At 45.1% G+C, this 15,950-nt stretch overlaps 1 protein-coding gene across 1 annotated transcript in view; it reads right to left on the reverse strand.

Annotated features, from left to right (window-relative positions):
* The window catches only part of gas7a (growth arrest-specific 7a), a 45,103-nt gene that overhangs the window by 16,533 nt on the left and 12,620 nt on the right, over positions 1-15,950 (reverse strand). The window contains exons 3-7 of the mRNA XM_076266547.1: positions 15,293-15,408; positions 11,991-12,065; positions 11,681-11,759; positions 10,584-10,715; positions 7,234-7,357 (exon numbers count right to left, since the gene is read on the reverse strand). Coding sequence (XP_076122662.1) covers positions 7,234-7,357; positions 10,584-10,715; positions 11,681-11,759; positions 11,991-12,065; positions 15,293-15,408 — 526 coding nt within the window. The remainder of the gene's footprint in view (positions 1-7,233; positions 7,358-10,583; positions 10,716-11,680; positions 11,760-11,990; positions 12,066-15,292; positions 15,409-15,950) is intronic.

The raw sequence follows: 15,950 nt of genomic DNA on the forward strand, positions 1-15,950 counted from the left end.
CATGTAAGTTGTAATCTCACCAGAAGTTGCTGTAGATCTGTAGAACATTTACCTCTGCTACTACATAGGCTACGCCAGTCGTTACTTTTATAATCATGGGTCAGTGCCATGGGCAAACGAGATGTAGCTGAATTCATAAATGACAAAGCCATGAGAAAGGTGATTTTCTTACGTTTCAACAACAAAGAATCCGATCTGTCATCATTGTGAGAAGTTCCCAAATTTGTCGCTAATCGCTATAAATGTTTTCTATCGCTGGGGATGGCCAAACGTCGCTAAATAGATAACGCTGACAATACAGGAGAACTAGTTTAGCGCTTCAGATCCCTGTACCAAGATGGCGGCGGTGTTGACGCATGCTGAGAAGCAGAAGGCGACATCTAGTGTATATATCTATGGCTACTAGTGTTTCTTACTGCAGCTTCTTCTGCTGTGTAACGTAGTTAGCGTTAGTCGTTTCACAACAGCAACACCTCTGTTCAGGAGAATATTGCAACTAGTGTCGCGACCACCATGCGCAAGTATAAATGGTTACGGTACCGATCCACTTGCACGACCCAACATACGCATGGTGTCGCGCTGCCTCCCCTCGTTCAGTCGTGTGGGCGTTTCATTTAAAATGTCAGTTACCAGCTCATACTCAGTTCGTTTTAACGTATCTTAAGTGTTTTTCCACAAATGGACCACAATTTTAGGCATGTACTTAACAGTATACAACACATTAATAGCCTAAACAAACTATGCAAGCCATTTCGAAATCTTGTTTTATTTAAACTACTCAAAGCAATCTCAAATCCTCACCAGAAACACCAACAGTCAATATATTCATCCAAATCCTAGTTTCGTTTGTTTTATGGACCACTAGGTGGTCGTGGAAGAGATCGTTAAAACATTATTTGTCTTGTAAGCAGAACCAAAGTTTCACAGGCACCGTTGTGGTAGAACAAAGGACGTACAACCTCGTCCTTTCATTGGAGAGTCGCCTCGCGTTCAACGGATTCATTTGCATAAAGTCAAGTCAAGTCAAGTCAGTTTTATTTGTATAGCGCATTTAACGTGCACAGAGTGCAACCCAAAGCGCTCCACATACAAGACATTGTCAATGACACATAGATTAACAAAGACAATAGCGGACGGAGCGGCGTAGTCGCCAGCGTACCCGTGACACCAAGACAGAACTACATTTAAGAAATAACAAACACAAAAGATGCCGGACGGAGCGGCGTAGTCGCCAGCGTTCCCGTGACACTAAGACATACAAGACAGACAACACAGCAAATTGAAAATAAATAAATAAAATAATAAAAATCATGTTAAAATTAGTCCAATTTCCAACCGGCTGAAAAAGTCCAAGGGCAATGATGACCCGCGTGAAACTGCCAATGCAAGACCAACAAAGTTCTTTCACTGACCAACTCAGAGAATTGACTGGCAGTCTGGAGAGCAGAGCACCGGAAGAACAACAGTCTGAAGTCATGATGGGCGATCTTCCTGCTGATCAGCAGCTCGGTGGCTTTAGCAAGGACCGTTTGTTACTTCATGGCTCCCGACGTCGCCATCAGAGCTCCCCACCTCAGCACTCAATCCAGACTGCAGGCACCCAGCGTCAGAGGCTACCGTTACGTTAACGTTAAGGCAGCTCGCAGGTCAGCCGCAGCTCGGTGGTCGTGGCAGCTGCAGATCTCTCGCAGAGTAGGCCCATTGCCCTGAGCAATCTTTCCGTCCAGACGAGTCCAGACAGAGGATATGTGCAGCGTCAGATGGAAGAGGGACGGCTAACGTTAGTCAAGGCAAGCTCATCAGCCCAGTCGAATAGAAACTAACGTTACCGTTAGTGCAGCCAGTAAAAGGACCAAGAATAACACAAAACGATCAAAAATAACGTAAATAAAAGGTGAAAACATTAAACTTGACAAATAATACAAAATTAAATAACAAAACATTACATAAAATTACGAACATTACATAAAAACAAACAAAAACATGATGCCAGACGGAGCGGCGTGTCTCGCCAGCGTCCCCGTAACCTAGCAACAAACCTGGGCATCGGCCAGCTTTTTGACGCGCAACATTATTTCAAATGCAGCGCTGCCTTCCCGGAATGCTTTGCGGGCGCGTTAAAGTCGCTTGACGTCACCCATAGGACTAGAGTGGAATGCGACACGACAAGTGTCGTGCAAGCATAGACAGTAAAAGAAATGGACGAACAGACTCCGTCGTTCTCAATGGGAGGGTACTGAGTCATTTTTCAGTTGGTCCCCCCAGTACTGCGCAGACTCGCACTTAACTTCGTGACGTTAGCCATCGAACTGAATCTTGTAACTCATATGATAGATAGGCTACACAGAAATTCTTCTCACACTTCCTTCGCCTTTAAAGTCATCAAAGTTAAACATTTATTTATGTATTATTATTAATATCATCCTCACAAGTGATATCAAGTCGTGTTAATGTTGAAACTACCACACATGATCATCTTCAAAAACAGTCATGGTAAAACAAAACAAAAAAGTTATAGCCTTGAGGCTAATCTTCTTTCCACTTTTCTGACCTACGTCAATCCATCGAAAACCTCTGAAATGATTATCGTTAGACTACCTAATGGTAAAACTACTGTTTTTCCATTAGGTTTACTTGCCTCTATGCTTTACCTTAACATAGGCTACGATGCTATTGTAGGCTACATAGCTTTGTTCACGAGTTTCCATGCTGGCTGGACTACGCTTCTTATCCAAACAATACGGTTATCTCCCTTCAGTGCGTTAGCTTCCCTTCAACCGGACATGCTAAACATTCTTCTTACGGGAACCTAACGTTACGTACGAGGTAGTCGAGTCTTGTTTTGCCTTTTATTGTTTATGTAAATAACACAGAAGCTAAAATATCAGCACATGATATATGTTATATGAAGTTATGGGAGTTCAAAAAAATCCTAAATGGATGGCCGTTCTATGGGGTTAGCAGAGAGTTGATAACCACCGCTACATCGATGCTTCTACTTCCGGGAATTCGCCTGCCCCCTTGCGTGCAAGTGGATCGGTACCGTTACGGCGCTTCTGTGACGTCACATTGTCGCGCTACTGGTCGGGTGCGTCGAGTATGTGGGACGTTTCATAGACTGTATATCTGTGTAGCCTATCTATCATATGAGTTACAAGATTCAGTTCGATGGCTAACGTCACGAAGTTAAGTGCGAGTCTGCGCAGTACTGGGGGGACCAACTGAAAAATGACTCACCAAAAAGAACGTTAATCTCGCGATAAAAAAATTGACGCCGTTAAAATAGGTTTACGTTAACGCCTTTAACTGACAGCACTATAAAATACAGCTTAAAGTAAAGTGTTCAACAACAATAAACATTGTTTGCAACACGTTCCACACGCACAGCTATGCTAGCTGGCACCCGTTACTAGGGTTGCCAACCGTTCCGTAAAATACAGAATCGTCCTGTATTTGCAAGGAAAAAGATGTGTTCCGTAGGCTATTGAACTGATACGAACGCATTTTGTTCCGTATTATTGAGAATCAACTCGTGCAAATCCATGACAGATCAGTATTATAAGTTAGACTATGAACGAAAAATACACGATTTGTATGAAATAAAGGGAAACTGCTGTCATTTATCCCTCAGTTTGTCTGTCATCAGAGAATGCACTTTTCGTTTGAGCCACTGCGAGTCACGTATATTACGCTGATAGCGTAGCGTGAGATGACATGTCTTGTCATGAGTTTTACAGTGCATCTGTGCAAGATAAACCAATAGGCTAGCCTACTTGCTGCAGAGACAGAAAAAAGCCAGAAATAAAATAAGGCTTCACCAAATTCAGAGCTTCTGGAGCTGCTTGTGATGTTCAATATATTTTTTTCTATGACAGCATATCCCCAGTTCAGTTTTCAGAGTTATTTGGTTTGAGTATAATAGGCTACAAACAGTTATTTCTTTATCAAGTGTTTTTGCATCGAAATGATTCTTGTTTTGCACCAGATAGAAAATGAGTAGGCTAGTGGCTATAGAATGTAGTATATTTTGTGTGCATTTTAGTAAATAATATAGCTCACAATTTTGTAAAATGATGCACTATTTAGTACAATAATACATACATAATTTCAATACCCCCTAACTGAAGTGGATGCCGGTGTACTTACTGAAGTGTATTATCGAAACACCCCCCACCCCCCGTTCCTTATTTTCATATCAGAAAGTTGGCAACCCTACCCGTTACACTCACCCCCCCCAAACCTCACTCCCGAACGCACGCACACATATGTGTACGTGGTGTGGCTTTGGATTACAGAGCTGAATTGACTGTGTGAGTCCATTCTTATGAGGCATTGGTCAACAAGGGCATGTGCATGTCTCACACACACTCACACACACGTGTTTATTGCATAGCACATGCACACCCGCGCCATTCCCTGTCCCCCTGGGGTTGGATTCCCCCTCATCAGAGCGTGTGAACTGCACGTTGGACGAGTTTTCCTCCTCTTCCTCCTCCTCCTCCACCTCCTGTCGCTGCTGCCCTGCTGAGCAAGGCTGGGGTGGGATGGGACCAGCACTGACACCGTCGCTAGGGGCGGCCAAACAGATTAGCATTCTGGGCCGCGGCTAGCAGTCCCCCGCTCCCGCCGGGCCTATTAGAACCGTAAAAATAGATCTGCCCAGCCTTTCCCAACACCGCTTGGACAGAACCGCCACAGCTCCACTCGCCTCAGTGCGGGGGTCTGAACTTCTGCCAAGGACTCCTCTCTCTCAGGCTCTCTCTCTCCCTCTCTCTTTCATCCTACCAACTTCTCACATTTTTTCGGTCGCTCTCCTCTTCCTCTCGCTCTTTTCCGCCCCCCTCTTCCTCTCCTCCCTTTCTCTATCCCTCTCTCTCCACTCCAACAGTATGTTTTCCACCTTGTCCATCACGCCTCCAGCCCGACCATAAAAACACTGCGGGAACTTTCCTTCCCCTCCCCTCCCCTCTATTCATTTAACGCAGCGCAAGCACTTACTGCACTAAACAACGGCGGGCGAGAGAAAGAGATGGAGACAGAGAAAGAGAGAGGGAGGGAGAGAGAGAGGGAGAGAGAGAGAGAGGGATGCTCCTGCGCCAAGAGTGGGCTCTGGGAAGCAGCTTATGCAACACAAAAGTAGAGTTCACTCCCGACGCTAGTGAAGGCTTAGCCTACTCCTGCAGAAAGAGGACTCAGTGGCTACACGAATGGGCTGAGCAGGAGGAGAGCAAGGAGAGGGGGATGAGAAGAGGAAAGGAGTGAAAAAGGGAGGGATAGAGAGAATGAGAGAGGAAAGAGGGAAGGCAGAGGTAAAGAAAAAAAGAGACAGGGAGAGGGAGACAGAGAGAGAGAAAGAGAGAGAAACAAAGAGAGAGAGAGAGAGAGAGAGAGAGAGAGATAATGGTTACTGCATGACAGGTGAGGTCGAGACAAAGATGCCCTTCCTCCTACAATGTACAACCTTCGATCAAACAAGAAAACTTTTCTTCAACAAATTTAACTCTGAAATTCCTAATTTTAATGAACTTAATGACATATATACTTCATGACAATAGATACTATTAGGAGAAGGAGATAAAGCATATCTTGCTGCCCAGTATGTATCAACATGCCACAATCTGAGGGACAATGAGTGACCTATATCGACAAATAAACACACACACAGACACACGCACACACACACACACACACACACACACACACACACTGCATCATACACTGCATTTTATTTTACTTTTACCTATTTATTTTATTCTTATGAAATTCTACTGACATGTATGTGTTAAGATTTATTGTATAACTGCTTTGGCAATATAAGTGAGCTTGTCATGCCAATAAAGCATTCTTGAATTGAATTGAATTGAGAGAGAGTGAGTGATAAGGCCAACGAAAGAGGAGAGGAGAGAGATGAGGATGCTGTAGGACTGAGTTTGTGAGTTGTGAAAGCCGATCAGCATAACAATACAGGATCCTGGAGAGTTCATCAGGACACATTCTGCACCCAGACCCTGATAATGGCTCCCCACCGGCTACACAAGAACAGGCAGATAATGACTGAAACGTTCTGCTGAGTTGTCAGAACATTTCAGAACAGTGCAGTGACTACAGGCATATCATTACTCACCAGAAATGAAATACTGTATATATCACAGTACACAAGAACACAACGTCAAATAAAAAAAGTAATTTAAAAGTTAGAGCAGTAAAACGCACCAATGTTCGGAAGAATGGCACAGTTCCAGGACACCTGTGGGGAGGCCATACACAGAGCTGTGCTGTGAAACCCTAACCCAAATAAATTGGCAACTGAGATTAAAGGCACAGCTTGCGATTCTGGAGAAAGGAGCCAGATATTTCAGCTTGACAGCAAATGCGTGCTCTGCTCTCCGGCCTCAGACAGAGTAGAAGAAGGGTCCTTAAGCATGCACTGCATGATTTAGCCTGATGTAGTAGTCTGATGTAGTAGTTTCTCAATTACCTCTTTAGAACATGACAATAATCTATACAAGAGCCTAGAAAATATTTCTTACAATACAAATCAGACAAGACAAATTGGATGAGGTATGGATAGTGGTCATCCTCATAGTCTCAGAACTTGTGTGATTCTAAATATGACTGATCTTATCTGGTAAACTGAGTGTCAGATGATTATCAAGTAATGCAGGGAGAATGGCATAGTCTTATTTGATTTAACACTAGGACAACAATAACCAAAAAGCATTTAGCATTAAGCAGAGACAAAGTTAAATCCAGCAGTAGATCTGAGAATCCACAAGCATTAGTTGTGTTTTGCAAACAACTTCATTCTCAGTGTTTAATTGTAACTGCTTTCTTCCACTTCTTTTCCAAGGCGGGCAAACGGAGGCGTCACATCTACAGCTCTGCACTTCTTCTGTGTTAAATTAGGGCCCTTTCCAAACCCACACATACGCTTTAAACTGTCCTAAGTCAGTCTAGGAGTAAAGTTCTCATGGATGAACTAAAGCCATGTGGTGGCTTACGACAGCGTTAAGCTGACCCACCAATGCTTGTCCTTAGGATCTCGCTCATGTTATTAGATATTAAATAACTATTGAGATAGCTAGACTTTACACTTTGTACTTTAACCAGAGTTTAAATTAGGCCCACAGACTTGTATCAAAAGAGTGTGTGTGTGTGTGTGTGTGTGTGTGTGGGGGGGGGGGGGGGTGCGCTGTCTTTGGAGTGCTTGAAAGGCTCAGCTACGTGTCTCACCCGCTTGCGTGGATTTGCGCCGGGCCTTCTTGATGTCCTCCTCGGTCTTGTTGCTCAGCTTGATCTCCAGCTGTTGAGTCTTCACCTCCAGGTCTTTCTGCCGGTCAGCCAGGGCTTTGCGGGCCTGAGAGTAGAGGACCAAGAGCTTCAGCCTGAGCAACCACTGAACTCACACACACACAGACACACACACACACACACACACTGAGCTCCAGATCAATCACAGACTCACTATTCAGCATATAAAGGGAGGTGACAGTAAACAAGTGCAATACAGCTCTATTCCGTCCTCTATTCCCATGGAACAGCAGAACGCCATGCTCCTCAAGCATGGCGACCCAGACTTACATTATATTAGTTCATGAATGGCTGGCGGATAATGTTCTTGTTACATTTCCTCCGATACTTTGAAATTGAAATGAACCACTGTGACTGGCTCATTGTCATGGCTTAATCATGGCGGTCCTCATTGGTGCCAGAGAGAGCCGTGCCAGTGGGACTAAGCCATCTACTTCACTTCCCTGTGGAGCCCAACTCTCCAGGCTCCTAACCCACTATTTTTACCCATCCTCACACCCTCGTCGTGTGGCTGGGGCTGCTTCTGAGAGCAGGCTGAAAGGGTTTGACTGTTTGAAACTAGCGTGTGTTAGCGCAGTGTGATCGGGTGACACAGACAGGAGTGTAATGAGGTGAGACAGCCAGCCCACAGAGGGCTCCACCCGGTTTTGGTCGTGACCGAAACATTCTCTATTTACACTCTGGCATCATGGAAAAAAAGCTAGAGGACCCAATGATCAAGACTGGTAAAGACAAACCTGTCTGTGGCTACCGGCCCTAACATCAGCATGTCTCTGTTTCTTTAGACAAAGACCACAAGATTTTAAATGGTAAATGGACAGCATTTATCCACCCTGTGTCACTAGCTTACCAACCGTTCACAAGTGGTTAGAGTGGGGGGTCTGACATCTGACTCATTAACCATCAGCACTGGTGCTCCCCAAGGCTGTATTTTGAGTCCATCTACACACATGACTGCAAAGCCAACAGTAGTCATACCTCCATCATCAAGTTTGCAGATGACACAGTGATCTTGGGCCTGATTAGTAACAACAATGAACAGCTCTACTTGGATCAGGTTGATGAGGTGGCACAGTGGTGTCAATCTAACAGCTTGACACTGAATATCAATAAAACCAAGGAAATGGTAGTGGATTACAGAACGAAGCAGCAGAACTACAGTTACACCCCACTAATGATCAGCGGGCAACCTGTAGAGAGAGTCACAAGTTTTAAATACCTTGGTGTCCACATTACTGAAGACTTAACATGGACTGTTAACACTTAATATGTTCTGAAGAAGTCCAGACAACGACTCTACTTCCTTCGTCAGCTAAGGAAATTCAAAGTTTCTACATCCATCATGAAGGCCTTCTACACTTCAGCGGTTGAGAGTGTTCTAACTGGTAGCATCATCACCTGGTATGGGAACTCCACAGTTAGAGATTGTAGTACTCTGCAGAGAGTAGTGCGCTCAGCTGAACATACTATAAGAACTCAACTCCCTGCTCTACAAGATATCTATTCCAGAAGAGTACTCCTAAGAGCCCAAAAGATTCTAAAGGACTCTTCTCATCCTAACAATGGATTATTCCGCTGAAATCAAGAAGACGCCTATATAGTCACAAAGCCAGAACTGAGAGACTCAGGAGAAGTTTTTATCCCCAGGCCATCCGAACTCTGAACTAACACTATACTGACTTTGCACACATTCACTCCTCAGCACTCTCAAACATTTCCCAACTCTGAATTCACACTATACTGAATTTGCACTCATTCACTCATTCACTCCTCAGCACTCATGACCCCCCCCCCCCCACACACACACACACACCTACATGACTTTTAGCACTTTTACATCCCTCTCCCTATGCTACAGACCTTTTATTTATTTTCTTATTTCATCACACGTCAAAACACACACACACACACACACACACACACACACACACACTTATCTGACTTTCTCCAACTTTTGCACATCTCCATAGAACTTTTTATTTATTATTTTTGATTTCTCCTCCATCTATCTACCCAGGTCCTTGATTGCCTAGCCTTTCTGATTCCCACCAACCCCCGCCCCCCCACCCCCCAACACACACACACACAAAACACACACACTTACATCATCACCTCACATACATACAGCACACAGCTTGCTACAGTAAGCCTCCTCTACATACTTACAGCACACTGCCCCCACCTACCCACACACACACTACACACACACACACACACAGTCACTGCTCCACTCCCCTCCCGCCCACACACACATCTTCACTGTCATCACTCACATACATCATACATACAGTACTCTGCTTGCAATAGTAAGTCCCTTCATCATACTTGCAGCACACTGCCCCCCCCCTCCCTACACAGCACATTATTTCATCAGGAAGCTTCTCCAACACACATCCCCAACATACTTACAGCACACTGCCCCCCCCCCCCCTCCCCCATACACAGCACACTGTCTCATGAGGAAGCTTCTCCAACACACATATTGCACACTGCCCTCTCCCCACATACACAGCACACTATCCCATCTCCCCTGTCATCCCCCCAACACACACACCAAGACCCCTGGCAGTTAGGTTAGCCTCTTGAGCCGTGGATCGATCTGCCCAATGTTTCTTCCTTAGTAAGGGAGCTTTTCCTTGCCCCTGTTGCTCTTGGGTGCTCCTTGTTGGTGCCCCCCCCCCCAATCCCAATCCTCCCCCACCTTTCTTATGCAGCCCTTGCCACTTAATCTACTAAACCCCTCTTCTACTGCACTTTTTACCCCCCCCCCCCCCATAAATGCACAAATAGGCTGACACCAGACATAATTTCACTGCATTTCTTACTTCCAGTAACTATATGCATGTGACAATAAACTTCCTTGTATCCTTGTATCCTTAAAGCGTTGCGTTCTCATTGCGTCTGCTGCAACGATTGGCTTCCACTATAATCAATGGAAGTAGCTACACCAGACGTGATAGCGGCGCATACGTCGGAAAAAATAGACCATTTATCTAAAATGTTTTTTACGCGACACGAACGGAACGCTTCAGTTACACGCCCGGTGTAGCTTCCCTGTTATACACCGACTATAAAAGTAAAAGAGATTAAGCCGAGAAAACACCATTCAAACTGTAATCGATTCCTCAATGACCTTTGACGACTGACCTTACAGGTCTCGTCCACAGTAACATAGAACTTTGCCCACTGATCAAGTCTATTGACCAGCTGGACGCAGCTATGCTTTCAGACAGACAGCATGTGTTGTGGAGGCAGTGCGATGGAGCGCCCACCTTCTCCACGCCGGCGTAGCGGCTGAGGAGCTGTTTCCTGAGGTCAGCGATGCTGTGCTCGTACTTCTTCAAGTCCTTTTTGAAGTTGTCCCCACGGAAGGTCAGCAGAGGCTTCTCCACATCACTCTGCAGCTGTGAGACACACACACACACACACACACACATACACACACACACACACACAAACACACACAAGCAAACATGACATGACTTCTTGGTCTGTGTGTGTGTGTGTGTGTGTGTGTGTGTGTGTGTGGGAGGGACTGAAGCACATCTCATCAGACATGAGCTGTTGAGAACACCAAGAGTTTGAGCTGCATTTGCTTTGGGCTTGAGCGGCAATGTGTTTGGACTAAGGACAGCACTTCTGCTTCAGTAGTAATTGCATTGCTTTGAGAGAGCCAGCGCTCTGTTGTTATTACTGGATTCACAATGAATCCCCCCAGAAGGAAGAACTTTAAATGCGCCATGACCCAGGAATGCAGACTTGTGAAAGAAATTCAAATGCTAAGACACTCAGAACCTTCCTTAACACTCTTGACACAAAAATACATTCACTGACAGGGTGATGACATTCTGACAAGAATAAAGCTCTAGTGTGACTGCATGTGTAATACTGTACATTCTGAAGAGGTTTAAAACGTAAACCTGCACCATATGCAAGGTATGATAAACCTTGTGAATGTGTGAAAAAGAGGGAAGAGTAGGCGAAAGGAAAAGAGATAGAGAGAGAGAGATAGAGAGAGAGATAGAGAAATAAACAGAACAAGATAAAGAGTGAGGGAGAGATACAGAGACAGAGCTAGAGATAAAGATAGAAAGCGAGATAGAGAGAGAGAGATAAAGAGTGAGAGAGAGAGAGCAAAAAGCATGTGTGCATCAAAGAGAGTACAGTTAGACACAGTTAATGTAGACTAAACGAACTGCCACGGATAGGAAATAGCTTTGATATATCTAAATGAGTCATTGAGAGCGTTCGGATCTGAGAGAGAGCTTAAGGCTTAACGCCCTGTTCAGAGGCCTGTTTAAATCTGCTAACGAGAAACTTCTAAGGCCTCTGGCTAGCCCTGACAGCTGACTTCGTCTCAGCCGAGTACCTTCGAGGAGAACTTGAGGTGGACCTCAGCTTCATCAGACAGACTCTTCTTGAGCTGAGCCCAGGCCTCGCCCAGTGTCCTGCAACAACACGTAACACACAACACATTAGCTGGGCAAGACAAGGCCAGCCCAGCCAGCTTCACACATGCATGCAACTCCATCCCCAAACACACATGTGCACACACACACACACACACACACACACACACACACACACACACACACACACACACACACACACACGGACACACTCTTCTACAGATGCCTGAGGGGGACTGGCCAGATAACCATGACCTTGAGAGTGCTCACCCTTCCTCCTGGGCAGCCAGTGGACTCTGGGAGAGCTTGGAGAGGTTCTTGGCGTACTCCTCCTCGATCTTTATCCTTCACAGAGAAAAACACTGAGTGACAGCGACGGAGAAAGAGAGACTGATAAGGAGAAAGAGAGGGGAAAGATACAGGAAGGGTGTGTGTGTGTGATGGAGAGAGAGAGGGAGAGAAGGGGAGAGAGAAAGACAGAGCGAGAGAGAGATAGGTAAAGAATGAGGGCCATTTAAAGGTGAGGGGGAGGAGGAGTGGTGACCTTATTGAGGAGATCTTTAATCTCAGCTCGCAGGCCTCGGGACCCGTGATGAATGACCGCTAGCCAGCCCTGCTAAGGCCTGACTCGCTCTCCTCCTCTTTCTCTCCTCTTCCTCCTCTACGCTCTTGAACGCAGCATGACACTTCACCACCACACCGCTAGACTATATGAGCAAACCGTATCGATTTGACAGCACTCGCAAATCTGAAGAAGTCACCCTGCTTTGATGTGCGTGTTTTTTTTTTGCATAGGCGTTCATTGGGCTAGCCTACGTGGTTTGATACGTGCTGAAAAGTCCTGTTTGCTGTTGAACTTGCGCTTCACCTATTCTATGTTGATTGACAAAGCCATAAATTATGAACCATAATGCAGCCTACTATAATTGTGTTGTCTGATGATCTAGTTATCCTCTGCCATTCAGAGCTCCAGAAAGTTCCCAGCTATTTTGAAACACCTGTTAGCAATCTCTGATGTCGGAATATTCAATGGCTACCCGACAATATCTCAGTGCAAACTCCAAAATTGTTCGTCTATTAATTTTCCACGGTTCAACACATTCGCCTACTAGAACATAGTTTGGCTGGCTTTATTCATTTCTGCCAGTTAGTGCTTTTTCCCCTGTGTATAAGTTACACTACATGCATTATTGTGTTTGACACTGATGATAGCCTATCTGAGACGGTGGTCTGGTTTAAATGAGTTACGTTGTGAAATTGAGAATGGCACAGACTAAATCGTTTAGTCTATTTCTTTGTATTGTGAAATTGAAATGAGATATGGACTATTGTAATCAATAATATGTTGAAATTAATTAAAAGTAATCAATTTCTATAAAAAATCTATGTCTGTTGTGTGCGTGTGTCAAGGTAAAGCCTAGGCCTACCGTGCGCATGTAATGCGCAAAAGCACCACTTGCGCCTATAGGCTATTTCATTGTATCGCCTTGTTAGGCTATGCGCGGGGTGTGCCAACTTTTTACGAGATAGAGAGACCCCCTTAAAGACAAAAACATAATCCAAGCCCTGGATAAAAGCCTCGTGAGGCCAAAGGCAGCCATCTCTCAGTTCCAGGGGCCCGGAGCCTGTCTGCCCCTCACACCACCCCAGACTGACCCTGAGTGGAGGACAGAGGGCATTAATAATCCTGAGTGCTAAACACACACACACACACACACACACACACACACACACACACACACACAAACACACACACACAAACACACACACACACACACACACACACACACACACACACACACACACACACACATACAGAGCACAGAGCTAATCCCATTGGAAACCCACTGAGAGGAGAGCATAGGTCCCTGGTTACGTAAAGACATACAGATGTGTCCAAGAGGGTTACCTAAAGAGGCACAGAGCTAACAGCATACGCTGTGGGATGGACGTCCTCCATGCTGTTTCACAGACTTATGGGGTTACTGCAGGTGAAGGCCACTGGCCTCAGGGTCAGACAGCAAGCACTGAGTACAAGGCCACTGAACCAGTTACAGAAGGCTGGCAGGGAATTGAACAGACAGCGACATATTTTACAGAGGGGGCTCAATAAATGGTCTGAATGGGTGGGAGTGTGTGTGTGTGCGCAAGTGCGTCTGCATGTGGAAGAGAATAGAAGAGAGAGTCTCTGTGCTTGTGTGTGTGTGTGTGTGTGTGAGAGAGAGAGAGTCTTGTGTGTGTGTGTGTGAGTGTGTGAGAGAGAGAGTCTTGTGTGTGTGTGTGTGTGTGTGTGAGAGAGAGAGAGTCTTGTGTGTGTGTGTGTGTGTGTGTGTGAGAGAGAGAGAGTCTTGTGTGTGTGTGTGTGTGTGTGTGAGAGAGAGAGCGAGTCTTGTGCGTGTGTGTGTGTGTGTGTGTGTGTGAGAGAGAGAGAGAGTCTTGTGTGTGTGTGTGTGTGTGAGAGAGAGAGCGAGTCTTGTGCGTGTGCGTGTGTGTGTGTGTGTGTATGTCTCTGTGTTTCTGCATTCCTCTTAGTGGTCCTATTCATAAAGTATGTTTATACAGTATGTTTTTGCGTCTGCATCTAGGATCCCTGAGAATCAGGGAGAGTTCAAAGCCAGGTTACTCAGTAATTAAAAATCTATCGACCAAAGCCCTTTTGTCACATCAAGCCACTCGCAGTGTTTTTTCCCTCTCTCGGCGTGCACCTAAAAATGCAATAAAAGAGCCATTACAGCTAGTTCATCATTTCTCACTTTATATGGACTAGATTTATGTTCCCCGGGGTTCTCCAGGGTTCCCCCAGCACTGTTGTAAATCAGAGAACGGCACAGAGAACAAGCGGCAGAGCCGAACTTCACAATGATTATGGGTACGTCTGAAGAGTCAGGAGCTTGTCTGGGTAAGTCGTGTGTGAAGCCAGATGAACAGACGCGATGACGGGGATGGGACACACACAGGCCCATAAACATCAGATGGATCAAAGCCGATGGGCAGACTGGGGTGTTAATCACCAAAAGTTCTGTGCTGTGACAGAAGTCTGTTTGGGAAAAATACTGTGATATTCATTGTGGTTGGGATTTTAAAAAAATGTTTAAGAAAGACAAAAGTTACAGTTTGTTCTAGATATGGAGACAGATAGGCGATGTAGGCTGCTTTGCTGCTATTCATATTCAAGCACACAAATATTCTTATTTCACAAACACGTGTACTAACATTCTCTGACTAAAACACCAGTAAGGAACTAAACAAGAAAAGCAAGGCTTTGAAAACGTACTCTAATAAGCAGAAAGAGATTTCCTCTACAAAAGGGACCATTCTATGAAACTGGGATGTGGTGGGACAATTGCTTATTATGAAAAAATTTTCTGGAGATCCCTTTTAAAGATCATTTTTCTCATTTTATCTTCATCACCCCCTCTTTAAGCCCTCACCCAAGCTAAGCACATAGACTCTTCTGCGTTAGCCTTAGCCAGCTCTTTCATCATGGGAATCTTCAAAGCATGTGTCGTCATGGCAGCCGATGGGGAGCGGGCCCTGTTGCCATGTCGATGTGATGCAGGGGCGTGCCCTACCTCTCGTGGATGAACTCTGCCATCTCCTTCTGCAGATGCTTGCCCTTGAACTGCTTCTGCAGTAGCACCTCAAAGCCAGGCACACACGCTCCTCCCTGGGGGTCCTTCTTATCCGTCTGGGGGGGATATCAGAGCAACATAGGCAGGTGAGAACTAACACACCTTCAGGTGCACACACACACACACACACACACTCAACACACACACACACACACACACACACATATCCATGATTGCACAAATAAAAACATACCATTTAGTATTTACCATTCAGTTGCTTACTGTAGATACAGTTTTACTCAATTTGACTCAACACACTGTCCCTACATGATATAGAGTATTTTGATATAGAGTATTTACGATGTATTTATGAGGACGTTTTTGGAACTGTACAAGTTGAAATGTCATATTCTAGCTGATTCCATGCATACCAACACACCAATCCAAATAGTAAATTACCACAGCTGGGATTCACAGGGGCCCAGCGCAGCTGTGCTATAAATGATGGCTATGAATTAGCTATCAATTAGCCATCAATTAGCCATTTATTACGGAGATCTGCCTGTCAGGCTCTAACCCTGTTTGACCTACCCATCATGACACAGTGTCATTTATCTATATCTAACAGCATGGTCTTCACATATGTGCTTGTGTTACC

The sequence above is a fragment of the Alosa pseudoharengus genome, unplaced genomic scaffold, assembly GCF_046254945.1.
Source record: "Alosa pseudoharengus isolate Yale_2024_CS ecotype anadromous, Long Island Sound unplaced genomic scaffold, YU_APseudo_1.1 YU_APseudo_1.1_scf_4, whole genome shotgun sequence".
Taxonomy (NCBI): domain Eukaryota; kingdom Metazoa; phylum Chordata; class Actinopteri; order Clupeiformes; family Clupeidae; genus Alosa; species Alosa pseudoharengus.